Genomic DNA, 13,029 nt, shown 5'->3' on the forward strand with positions numbered 1-13,029 from the left:
CAAGAAAGATGGGATAGAGTTTAACTCAAAACTATAGTTATTAGTAAAATTTATGAATAGTTGTCATAGTACTAATTAAAGTTCATTTAAATTAGAGTAGGATGAGTATCTGGGTACCTTATGAATCAATCTAATGATATGTAAAGACTATTAGGTATTTTATTTTGAGCAGAAGACGTGAAAAATGTGCAGTGGCCTCGCCGGGACTCGAACTCGGACCTCTTGATTTCACCGGATGTGCTTTTCACTTATACAACGAAGACACACGAAGAGAAGGGTGAAAAACCTTACAAGTATTTAAATCCATTTTTATCTTTCTTTGAAATCGAATCTAATTATTAAACTCATTTGAAATTTACCAAATCCAGAGCTAAGGGTTTTATATTTTCGCATTTATTTCAGAAACCATACAAATTAGATAACAGCATCCATTTTTTATTTCCTAAAGAATTTACAATTGGGATGAACTTAACATTTTTACGCGGAATCGTTATTAATATTATTTTATTAGTATTTAAATTTGATTACAGTACCGTTTCTAAGACCTTTTCAACGAGATAATTACTAGATTCAGTACTAGACTTATATTGGATTTTGAAATAGACGTGTGCAGCATAATGTAAGCATAAGCGCTGGCATTTTGCTTGTTTTTTGCATGAGCTTATATATGGTGTTACTATGCGATGTTATATACTTCAACACTTAGCTATGTCATTTTTTGAGGAAGGTCAACACAAATATTTTATGCACAAACGAATGTAAAATTATATTGCAGCCTGAAATAACTTATTTTATAATTTTATTCTTACGTATTTAGAACTAAAACACTAAAACTGAGATCTACTATTTTATAATCAGGCAGCACACTCACTAGAACTAATTTGTATTTTCCTTTAGTTGCATTATGCTCGTCAAATAATGTGTAAATCCCTGGCTTTTAAGTCCCTAGCTTTGTTTCTTATCCAGTGCTTATGTTCTGTAAAAGAGCTCAAGTATTTCTGCCATTAAGAAAGAAGAAATTATCATGGAAACAGGCCAAGTCGACGGAAAAGTCTTCATGCAACTTTAAACTTAAGTTATAGTGTTTACGAACAAATGTGCACTGTTTGAAAGCATGTGGTATAGAAGTTTATATTCTGAATGCAGCGTTTCCTGAAAATGCTTATTTCAAAACGGAACTATTCGATTTGGTAAGACTCACAATATAATACTGCCATATGATACTATCCCCGCATCGGAGATAAAAAATCCAATAATTAACGCTTGTATGTTAATCGTAATTTTTCTTTCTCCCTTATAAAATAGGAATTCGACAACTATCTATCTACGCTTATTTATATTCTTATTTCATATCACACAGAAACGCTGATTGTTATGATTGTATAGAAGCATTATACTGTACAGAAGCAACAGTGTGTAATTGATCATGACCATGATCTCTGCAGACACATAGGGGTTATTTAATACCGCAAAATCCTGTGAGCTATCTGCCAGAAACGTCAATTGTTGTGACTGCATAGAAGCATTATACTGGAAAGAAGCAACAGTGTGTAACTGATCATGATCTCTGCAGACACATAGGGCTTATTTACTACCGCAATAACTCGTGAGCTATCTGACCATGGGTTGTTTGCCGTACTTGGAAAATGTCTTGGTTGAGCGCTTCTAAAAGAAGTTGGCTTGTAGAATTTCCTTGTTCTTTTTGGGATCATCCAAGGTTAGACTGTGCTGAAAAGACTGAGTAGCGAATTCTTGCTATAGCTTAAAAAACAGATGCTGCAGAAGAAGGTTTTAAACAACTTTTTTATTTGAACTAAACTTAACAAAGATTTGCACGCGGTGGTCACAATAACCACCACCTGTGGCTAAGTAATTTTAAAAGAAAACAAAAAAGTGTAAAATCTAAATAAAGTAATATGGGCTAACGACTGGTTCCTTATTTATCTAAACCGCTAAATCGGCTGCAGACAGCAAAGCCGAACCTTGAAGATAAATATATAATTTGAAGAGAGTGGCTAACACCAACTATTCGCGTACAAACGTACTTCAGACACGCGGCATAAATTCAGAAGTAACTCGTCTCCTTACTATTCTTAAAACCGCTGCCTAAATACTGATTCCGAACTCACTTAGATTTACATACTACGTCATTAAAATTTACATTCTGGTAGGAAACTGAAATCAAAAGAGAAAGGAAAGTTTTACAAACTAAAAATAAATGGTTATAATAAAATAAGATCTTTACAATATTTCCACCAGAATTTAAATATTTGAAAATAAGGTCTTTAAACGACCTGTTCGAAACATTTTAAATTCTAACTTAAACTTGAAGAGCCAGCCTTATAGTCTAAAGCTACTAAATACTTTAAGTTTTGAAATGTAACAAAATAATTCAAGGAACACGATTTGCAGTCTTGACCAACATATTTTGCTTTGACTATCATGCCCTTCCAGTGCATCTGGAAGGAAACCAAAATTAGTACAAGCTTTAATACATGCATTTGGTTAGACAATTCATGAAACTTCATTTTCATTTCCAGAAGTTTAATTTTCCACTCCCAGCTGTCCAACCTATGAATGTACTGAAATCTTTAAACGCAAGTAAAAGTGACGAGTTTAAATAGCAGCTTCTCCCTTTGACCGACAACCTACATGTTAATAAACTATGACACATTATACCTCAACAGGTGTCCTATATTCAAGCTCATCCTAGTGTATTTATTCAAAATGCATTAAACTTTGTGTTCAGGCGGAGAGCCTAACTAACGTTTGACAGACCTAAGCTAGCTTTATAAGGTATTTCTCTATTTCTCCCACCTTCTTGGCATGCCTTCGTGGTGTGGTGGTCTGCACACTGGGCGCGTATTCCAGAGGTCCGCGGTTCGATTCCCGGCGAAGGCGTTGATAATTTTTTATCTTTACTGCTTCCAGAAAATACCTATTGTCTCTACAAATTTTAAATTTTTCTCTCACGCCAGCTTTTACATTTCGCTAATTTTAACTTTCACTAGTTCTGAATATAGTTACAACTAATTTTACAAAATTACAACACTTTTTTTTTTTGCATTCAGAAACACATTTACATTAAACACAGTTAATAAACAATACACACACACACATATATATATATACAAGTTTCCAGTTTCTTAGATCCAAATAAAACAAAGTTGCTAGTAATGATTTTATGTCGCCAAGTTGCGTAAAAGTCTCTTGATCAAACAGCGCAATACTTGATGCGAACGAAAAATTTCATAGAAATAAAAATTTTCAGCGTCTTTGCTGCAAAAACTAAGAAATAAAAATTTCACTTCGAGGTCAGTAATTTAGATAACTCTTTAAGAAGCAACTTGGTGTATGTTTAGACATAACGGTAGACATAAAGTACATGTTTAGACATAACGGCACTGAATACTTCAAATAAAATCAAATTTGACTTATCTTTTTGATTTGGCGTAGTTACTCATGCGTTTCTGCATAAACTCGTTCCGTTATGGAAAGGCTATTGTTGTGAGCGCCCTTCGGCGTCTGACTGGCCGTTGTTTCTCAGACTGGTGACTCAGTTTTTTTTTTCGTGGTACGCTCTTCTATCCGTCTTAACTTTCTAGGAAAAGTATTCTCCGAAGGTGGTCCTTTTTTTTCCCTCAGGACTCGTCCTCCTCAGTACATAACTTGGTGTCGGTGTACAAATATCTCGACTTAAATTAAGGTGTTCTGTTGAAATACTTAAAAAAAATAAATTACAAATAAAAAAGATGTGTTCCGGGGCTGGATGCGTCAGCGAATTTTATTTTCTATTTCAACGAAATTTTTCGTTCTGCTTCTTTTGATTTTTTTACAGAACATTTATAGCTATCTAGGTAAACGAATTTTTAGCCGGGTTAAGCTCACGGCATTACGCTATCATTGAAGAGATGTTAAACAGTCTAATTACTTTCTTCAGCCTCTAAAAAATTTCGCCTTTTTTTGTTTTTGTTTTAACACAAATTCTGCCTTTTTTTAATAAAGAAATACTAGGTTTCGAACAATATAATCTGTTTTATGTAAAATATGAATGCCGCTATAATGTTTTGCTCAGGTACCGAGCGAATAAACTGGAACCAGTAATTATCTGTCTCTATTTCAAGGTATTTGCCTCGATGTCTTCACTGTGAATTTTATTCCTATTAACACGTTGACAGCCACGCGAGTTTTTAAGAAAATCTCCTTTAGGCCACGAGAGTTGCTATGCCATGCGTTAATTGTTTTCGATCCTAGGAACGTTTAGAACGAAATATTTGGAACTTGCATTCAGTTAAAAAAACTTTCCTCAATAACGAAGTGTCTAAGAAAGGGTGTGAGATTCGGAAATTATTTCATCTTTTCCAAATATTTTTTCTCACAAATAGTTGAAATTTGTTTATGTTAAAATTGTTGCCCCAAAGGTTTGCAAAGAAAAATGAAAGAGTAATTTTTAAGTGAATCAAATAGCTGTGAAGAATAAACCTGTTGCGAGGCTATAAAAATTCGAACAATAGTGAAGAAGACAGTCAAGAATTTTTCAGAAAGGTAATTTAAATTTTTTCAGAAAGGTATTTTGTTTAAAATCTTCAGATTCTGATCCAAACATCTTCAGATTCTGATCCGAATACTGATAAATGCAGTGATAATAAATGTGGTGTAGATACTACTAATCATATTTTACAAGAATTGGTTGTTTAGGAAGAAAGAAAAGTTGATACCGAAGGAAGCACAATTCAGTTTAGGGAACGGAATGAATTTGGCTGTCGGCAACAATCATTTTCATTTCTTTCTTTCCTCAATCCAGTCATTTTTTCAAATACCTACTTTACCTTCTAAGCACTCAACTGTTACCCGAATACGGCTGACGCTGCCTAATCAGAATTTTTGCCGTCACCAGACCGTCAGAATGTGTAACAGGTCATTACAAAGACAGGTACAAGTGGGCGAGACATAAGAAAATCACCATTGGTCGTACAGGTGTAGTCCCGCTTCACTAACTGTGCAGTTCTTAGGTTTGTATTTGCTGACTGCCTTTGTAAGTACTTCTAGTGAGATCATGGATTTTTATGCGTCCCACCAGCTGCCGACCAATAAAGTCGCTGAAAACTGATAATTAGACTTGGGTTCAAAACTCGGCGAAGGAGCTGGCTGCATGAGAGGTTTTGTGGGTTTTACAATTTATAACGTAAATAAGAGTAGTTTCTTGAAAAATTTCTCCACTAAAGCATCCTTTGCCTTGAACTAATAGTCCTACTGAGTTTTGCCGTAATTAAAATAATCCATGTATTTTGTGTATCTTCTTTTTTGTCTAACCAGCACCTTAATTACGAAACTCCTTCAACCGGGCTAATATAGTATATTGAGATGCTCACAGGAAAACGTTTTGACCCTTCGATTCCTTCGTCGACGTAAAATAAAAAAAACTACTAAAATGCGAAACGAAAAAGATAAGAGTTAGAAAATTTATGTAATATATTTATCTTACCGTTATTTATTTTTTAATTTTTTTTATCAAATGTACATAATATTTACTTTGATGAAATTTCAACCGGTTGGTATTTGCTGTGTACGTCTTTTAATGTTTCTTAAACTCCAGTTGCACAGATGCGGATTATTCGTTAGATATCGTATGAGAATAGCTCATTTACGTAACTGTTCATTTATTAGATTTATCTTTCATTTATCTTCTTTCAAATTCATAGAATTTATTCGTTTTCCATATCAATGCCGGTTCTGAAATTAATGTCAATATCTCTGGCTTCAACTGAGTCGATGAAAGTTGCTTGGTAGTTGAATAGAATAGAAATATAAAACATTAAGATACGAAATGTCTGTAAAGAAAATAGAGGTTAAACATTTTTAACTCTAGGAAAGCCAGTATTTGGAAAAAATATTTCTTCTTGAGATTAATGATGCGTGCTAGTAATTTATTTATACGGTACAGGTGTAGATATAAATCTTCTTTCTTGTAAATCGTTAATTCTTCACTGGATATTTCTGTGCTGTGAAATTTACAAAAAAATTTATAATCTTGAGCATTTTTGAAATTTTCGATTTTATGATTTTTCTACTGAATTTGAATATTTAGTATAAGTACTCTTTTATGATTCTGAGAAGTTATTTTAGTACATTAGCTACATGCACAAAATTTAGAAAACTGTAAGTGTACAAACAGCTCATGGTTTCTAAACCTTATTAATTCAAGTCTGATGGAGATTCACGGAATTTGCATAATTTTTTAAATGTGATGCTCCATAATCGACAAACATATTCGCCGAAAGAAATTTGTAATATTAATGTAATAATATGAATATAATTAAATGTAAATGTGCTTGCACAAAGACAATGTTCTGCCACTGTTATTTTGTGATAAGTAATTTTGATATTTTAGTTTTATAGAGTTCACAGGTGAAGGCTGTGCTCACAGCTGAAGGCTATCACATTTGCTCCTCTGTTTGAAGAAATTTACGAAACTCTCAGAAAACATTTTCAAGTCTCGAATTTTCTGAGCGGCAGCATTTCTCGTACTCGCTTCATTTACACTAGGACTAGCACATTTGAAACACTGACATCATTATTTGGCACGTGTGGCGCGTGATAAGTCGCTTCACATCGCGTGAAGTGTAGCCGCCTACTAAATCATTCATGATTACCTTCTAGCTAAACTTTGCTCGGCGCGATGTTTGGCGTAAAGTTTGTTTTTCCTTTAAACAGATCGCTTTACGGTAGAAGTCGTTGTACAGTTTCCCTAATTTGGGTGAGAGTTCATTAAAGCTGTAGTGCGATTTTTCTGTAAGCAGAACTAACTCTTTTACTGAATTATTTTATGAATGGATTCACAAAAGAATGGACCATATATAATGCATAATATAAGACTGTGTATTAAATTATATTTGAGCAGAATGGAAAAATTCATATCAAGAAGAAATTATTCTAGCAGGCTTACTACTGCTTGTATTGTTTCAAATGCTCTGTCTGTCTTACTCGTCTGTTTTATATATCAAAATCAGCTGTTTCAGGATTGCTAAATTCTTTTCTTATATTTTACTGCTCTTTGAAATTTTCTTGTATTTCCAGTTGGAAATGACTTTTCTTCCCCCTTCTATACAGAAGAAATTTGGTTCACATATTTTCCTTTGTTTGAAATTTATGACTGTTTGTACATAATAGAACGATGAAAGGCCTCTTTCATATCATAACCTTCTTTGAATTCAGGTGTATTTCTGCATTTGACTTCTTAAAATTCGATTACCATTTTTTTATTTTGCTTTACATTTATTTCTTCTTCATGGTTGACTGCTCATCATTTATGTTTCGAGGATAGAAATTTTAAGAACTGTATTTTCGAAGAAGTGAAGCGAAAACAAGAGGAGAATGAGATGTGTTTGAAATGTTACAGGGCTTCCATCAGCATTTATTCTCCCTGTCATAAACTTTTCAACAAATGAACACAGCCAATAAATGGAAAATGATAATTTAAACTGAAGACAGTGACATTTCCATTAAAATATGTGGAACATTTATGCATCATCAAATTTTAAACATCGGATTTTATGATGCTTTTTGCATATATGTGAAAGAATCGAATGAAAAAACAGAAATGATTGACAAATTTTTAGTCGTTACCCTTAATAAAATAATAAATAATACTTAAATTAATATAAGAATTATTAATTTTTATTTGGGGGGGGGAAGCCAAGACTTAGAATTTTTGCGCTGGAGATAAAAATGTTATTTTCCGTACAGTGTTGCCATTGCTCGCTTTGAACTCGTTGATTTTCTTAATCAAAAATTCGTTAAAGTTTTACAAAATATGAAATGGATTAAAATAAATTCGAAATTCGGCTGTTCGGGTAGAGGATTACGTTAATCAAAATTTGATAGCTCTAGATACCGTCATTTTTTCACAGTGCGAGAAACATACATGTATTCATGCAGATTATTCATTATTAAATTTCTTTAAATATAATACAAGTTTGGGCTAATAAACTAAATTCACAGTAAATAAAGAAATCTTATGCAGAACTAGAATTAAATTAAAAAAGTAATCACTATAAAATGTTAGCACAATCAATTATTACAGTTTACAATTTTGACATTAGAATTAAATGTATAAAAATTATTAAGGTGTTAAAAGTGTTTATCACTACGATGTACTGTGAAATATAATTGAAATAGAACTCCTTTATAAAAATATGCTATAATATTCACCTATAATCTTAAATAATCAGCACAACTTAGAATTTTAAGCAAAAACTTTCAAAAATTAATTTTTGGGTATTTTAGTATTTTTTACTTATTTACACCAATAAAAATTATAAGAGAAACTTCTTTGTATGAAATTTTCTATTAGTTCAGATTTAAAATATTATTTTCTAAAAAAAGTAGTTACAAATTTCCTTACAGCATAGGAAAAGCTAAAAAAATAGCCGAGCCTGAAAGCATGCAACAGCTTTATAATTATTTGGAACGTTAATTATGCTTGATAAATATGCTAAATTAAAAAAAAATCAGTCTCAGTTTCAAAAATAAAAATATCTAAAAATTCTAATTTGTGAAAAGAAGCGCTATAACCAACTTTTCCTTGACAATTATATACACTGCAATAGCCAACCATTGTAAGTTTCTGCAAGTCGTCCCTACCCCTCCGGATGTGGTCAAGGTGACAGTCGGGAATGCGTCAGAAGAGGGAGAAAAGGCATTTGGGTTGGTCTATTTCTTATAAGGTCCATGATTTATAGTTTGTTATGTAGTACATACATTTTCAAGTTTTAGATGAAGATAACGTGAAAATATTTGCAGAAAGATAGGGTTTTAGTCTGATAGGGATTTAACTTGCTGTTAAAATCTCTAACAAATTAAATTGTACCTTTTCTCTTGTTTTGATTATGAATTCTTTTTATTATTAGTATTAATTAACTACACTAAAAATCAGGCATGTACTTTGGAGTGCATCTTTACATAACTAATGCTGCAGCTTTATAATAGCGTATTTTTTTTCTAAAGTCATTTCACATTATTTGTACATTATCACAGCATTTACCTTCTGCCATTAATATACTTGTACTTAAAATACACAAAAATTGGTTGTAGGAATTAAAGGAATCCTTCTTTTTTTAAATGAATAAAAGCTCATAATCACTAAATCTTGAAAGCAATTTAATAAAACAAGAAATATTTTAACAAAATTTGAAAGTTAAAACGAAGTGATACCTATTTGAAAATTACCATCTTTCCAAATGTTTGACGCTGTATTGCTCATATATGAATTATGTAATGTTATAAATCTTATGTAAGTATGTACAAAGCAATAAATATTACATTTTGTTCCTTACTTGTTACAGATACATTCCTGGAAATGGTTCAAGTATCTGAAAATAGCACAAACGCACTATTTACGGATGGCTATCCATCTTGGGAACTGCAGGCTCGAGTTCCTCTTGGTCAGTTGTTTGCAGATCTCCTAGCATACATGAATGGACAGGATGTAGATTTAGAAGAACGTGTAGCCTCTTTCTTCGATTCTTTGTTCCCTCTTGCTTACTATCATTCCGTCAACTCCAATCAGAAAGATTTCAGCGACACATATAAAGAATGCTTGCGTGATGGACAGGTAGAAATCCGGCCATTTGGAGACTTGCCGGAGAAGATAGCCTCTCAAATAAGCAGCTCATTTGAGGCTGCGAGGACGTTTCTTGAAGCTCTCCAACTAGGCGTTGAAGTTATCAATACCACGGAGCACATGGACTTCGGCCCGGAATGCAGAAAAGCCTTCGTACGTCTCATATATTGCCCACACTGCCAAGGCTTAGTATATGCAAAACCTTGTGCTGGAATGTGTCTCAACGTAGTCCGAGGCTGTTTGGCAAGTGTTTCTGAGCTCGATGCATCCTGGAGTGAGTACGTAAGCGCCTTAGAAAGGCTCACGTCTGGAATGGTGGGAATATATAACATTGAACAAGTATTACGTGAGCTAGATAAAAACATTTTCGACACTGTCACTTACGTAACAGCCAACTCAGCAGACGTAACTAAAAGGGTGAGTTTTCATCAATTTAATACATTATTTTCTATATATGTCCTCTTTATTTCATATATGAGTTATTCCAGAGTTTTCTTTAAAAACCGTATCTTTGAATGCATTTATTTACTGTTTACGTACTTCCACTTTTACACTTATATATTGCTGATACATAGAAGCTGAGAAAAGAGTTATGTATATCAATCTTTAATTGATACACATAAATAATTGTGTCTATTGAATATTACTCTTAGGTAGTTCTTTCATCTTCTATTTAGCAGCATTTTATACTGTCATAAGTACCATTTAAATCTTTTTAGATTTAATTTCGCACCATAAACTCTTTTTTTAACAATATTTAGATATTATACTATGCATATAATATGAATATAATACTTATTATACTTCGCATCAGTTTTCATCCAAAACTGATGCGAAGTATTCTGATATTCTTTCATTCTTCTTTGAATCATAAGATATTTCAATCTGGAAAAATTTATAGCAGGTCATCGATTAACTTTCTGTTCCTCATTGCTTATTTTTAAAGATGTTACACTGTTATAAACACAGCGCACTTTTTTTTCACTCCAAACTGAATTTATAACTGCTAAACAATCATTATAAACTCAGCACATCTGCTTTGATGTTGTTGAAATTTAACTAGTACTATATCTCTAACTTTCCAAAGCAGATATAAGATGGTGTTATTCAATTTCACAGCTCTGGAAACATAGATTTATTTAGTGATGATTTAAAAAAGTATTAAAAAATTAAATCGAACATGTTTCAGATATTTTTCCTGCTGGCGAAAAGAAATTTTAAATCAGTGAGTAAGTATTATACTCGTATCTGCTTAAATCTGCGAGGAATTTTATACTGAACATAAATAAGTAATTTATGTATATCTTCTCTTTGTTAATTCCGGAAATTTTGAAACCTATGTTTTTACTTCCTCATACGGTAATACGTCTTTTAATTGAATCTGATTTAACCGAATACGCCTTAACTACAACAGTGGAGAAAAACAGCATTGAAGAAATGATTCTGGAAGCAAATCACATCCAACGTTTTTTAAATTTTATTATTTCATGTTTTAGAGATAAATCCTGATTTTAATATGAAAAAAAATTTACCTGAATACATTGCATTTAGTGATAGTGAAATGTGTAATCTCTGTCGCGAATTGGCTTTCATGCACGCAGCTCATCAAATGGTGATATTAAACAGCTGCTTAGGTGTTGCGTGAATAAATTAAAAATAAGGTAATTCATAATTTTGAGGCATAACGACATGGAAATATATTACAGACATGTAAGTATATTATGATATGCATTTGTGAGGGGAGGGTTGCGTACTGTAATACATGTATATTACTTCCTTTTGAGAATAGTTTGCATGGATTATACGAAAAAAAAGTGTTATACGGAATAGTCCCACTCTTTTTGATTTGGATAAAACAACGTTCTACTATATATATTTTCAGTGTGATTAAATCTTGCATTTCTTTCATTTTGTTCAATAAATTTCAAAGCAGCTGTGGAGTCATTAGATTTTTTGTTTTTTTTTTTGTTTTTTTGAAGCAAGAGACGTAAAATGTGTGCAGTGCCCTCACCGGCACTCGAACTTCGGACCTCTCGAATGCGCATGGAGTATTCTTCCAATTACACCACGAATGCACACGGAAAGTACCTTATACAGTATTAAAAAGACTCGCAAACATACATTGTATAGGCATACAAACATACAAAGAAGGCAGAAACTTTTTATTGAATTTCATGAAAGAGTTTAGTATGTAGAACACCTTTCAAATATCCAGTTTTTATTAACAGAAGATAGATGCTTGCGATTTTAATAATGGTGTAGCGTTGCGCGCCTCCAACTTGCACGCTACCAAGAGGTGACTGTGAAAACTGGATAAAAGACAGAGTCTTGTTAAGGGTTTAAGTCCCTTTTTATTCAACGTAACAAATTACAAGTGCGTGCTCTTGACGCTCACAGACTGCGCCAACTCGGCGGTCAAATAAAAATAATAACCTGAAAAGAAACTAAAGACAAGACTCTAACTACGAGGCTCTCTAAAAGTAACTAACTCACCACGTTTTACAATACCGCTGCTAATTCAGCAAACTTGATCACTTGAACGATTAACACTACTTCCAGGCAAGCACACAGGCCGAAACGCGGGGTTCTTCAATTTCTGGCCAACTACCTCCGCGCTCGTGAAGTAAGAATATCACACCTCGAACTCGTTTCCTTTCTATTTAAATCAGAATACTTCCGCTGATAATTTGAATCCTTGCGCGTTCTACTAAAATTTACATACTCTGGCATTGGCAGTTCCAGGGGAAAGTAAGGCTTGACAGGAAAGATAGTTTAAACTTAAAATAAATGTTAGTTAAAATAAATATAAACCCTACAATGGAAAGGATTTTAAAACTGGAATATGTTGATATTTGTATGCTGTTTATGCGTGTTAGTGCTTTCTTACAAGATTTAAAACGAACTGTATCTTATATATTTATTGTCTCTTTATTATAAAGAACGTAGAAAAATCCCGCCAGTTTTGTCAAATTATTTTATATAAGTATTTTGATATGTAACCGTTCGTTAATTTTGTACTGTGCAGTCATGTTGAGCAAAATGTTAGATCCATTACTCTTTTACTTGAAAATATTTCTATTTTATTATTAATGAAGCGCGGATGTGCTTTTTTATTAATATTATGGATATTAAATTTTTATAACAAATAGATTAATGTCCTGTAAGATTCTACTTCCATCTTAGGTTAAAGTTATCTTGTTATTGTTTTCTTGCCAAAATTATATTGCTAAGGTAATAAATAATTGTTTGTTGACATGTATAATGCACTATCTTGTAGTATTATCCTACAACAATGTCGTGTGTCCATATTAAATCATGAAATATGAATTTGAATAGGGGGCACGTCGAAATATCGAAATTCAAATGAACTCCCTTTAGAGATCGTTATAATTCAGCACGAAGTATTG

At 32.7% G+C, this 13,029-nt stretch overlaps 1 protein-coding gene across 2 annotated transcripts in view; it reads left to right on the top strand.

The window, feature by feature from the left end:
- LOC118194886 (glypican-5-like) overlaps positions 1 to 13,029 on the top strand; it is a 177,154-nt gene that overhangs the window by 44,380 nt on the left and 119,745 nt on the right. For both annotated transcript variants that reach the window (XM_035366094.2, XM_085809744.1), the window contains one exon: positions 9,345 to 10,039. In XM_035366094.2, coding sequence (XP_035221985.1) covers positions 9,345 to 10,039 — 695 coding nt within the window. The remainder of the gene's footprint in view (positions 1 to 9,344; positions 10,040 to 13,029) is intronic.

The sequence above is a fragment of the Stegodyphus dumicola genome, chromosome X2, assembly GCF_044657685.1.
Source record: "Stegodyphus dumicola isolate Sdum_Otavi_A_Nest chromosome X2, ASM4465768v1".
Taxonomy (NCBI): domain Eukaryota; kingdom Metazoa; phylum Arthropoda; class Arachnida; order Araneae; family Eresidae; genus Stegodyphus; species Stegodyphus dumicola.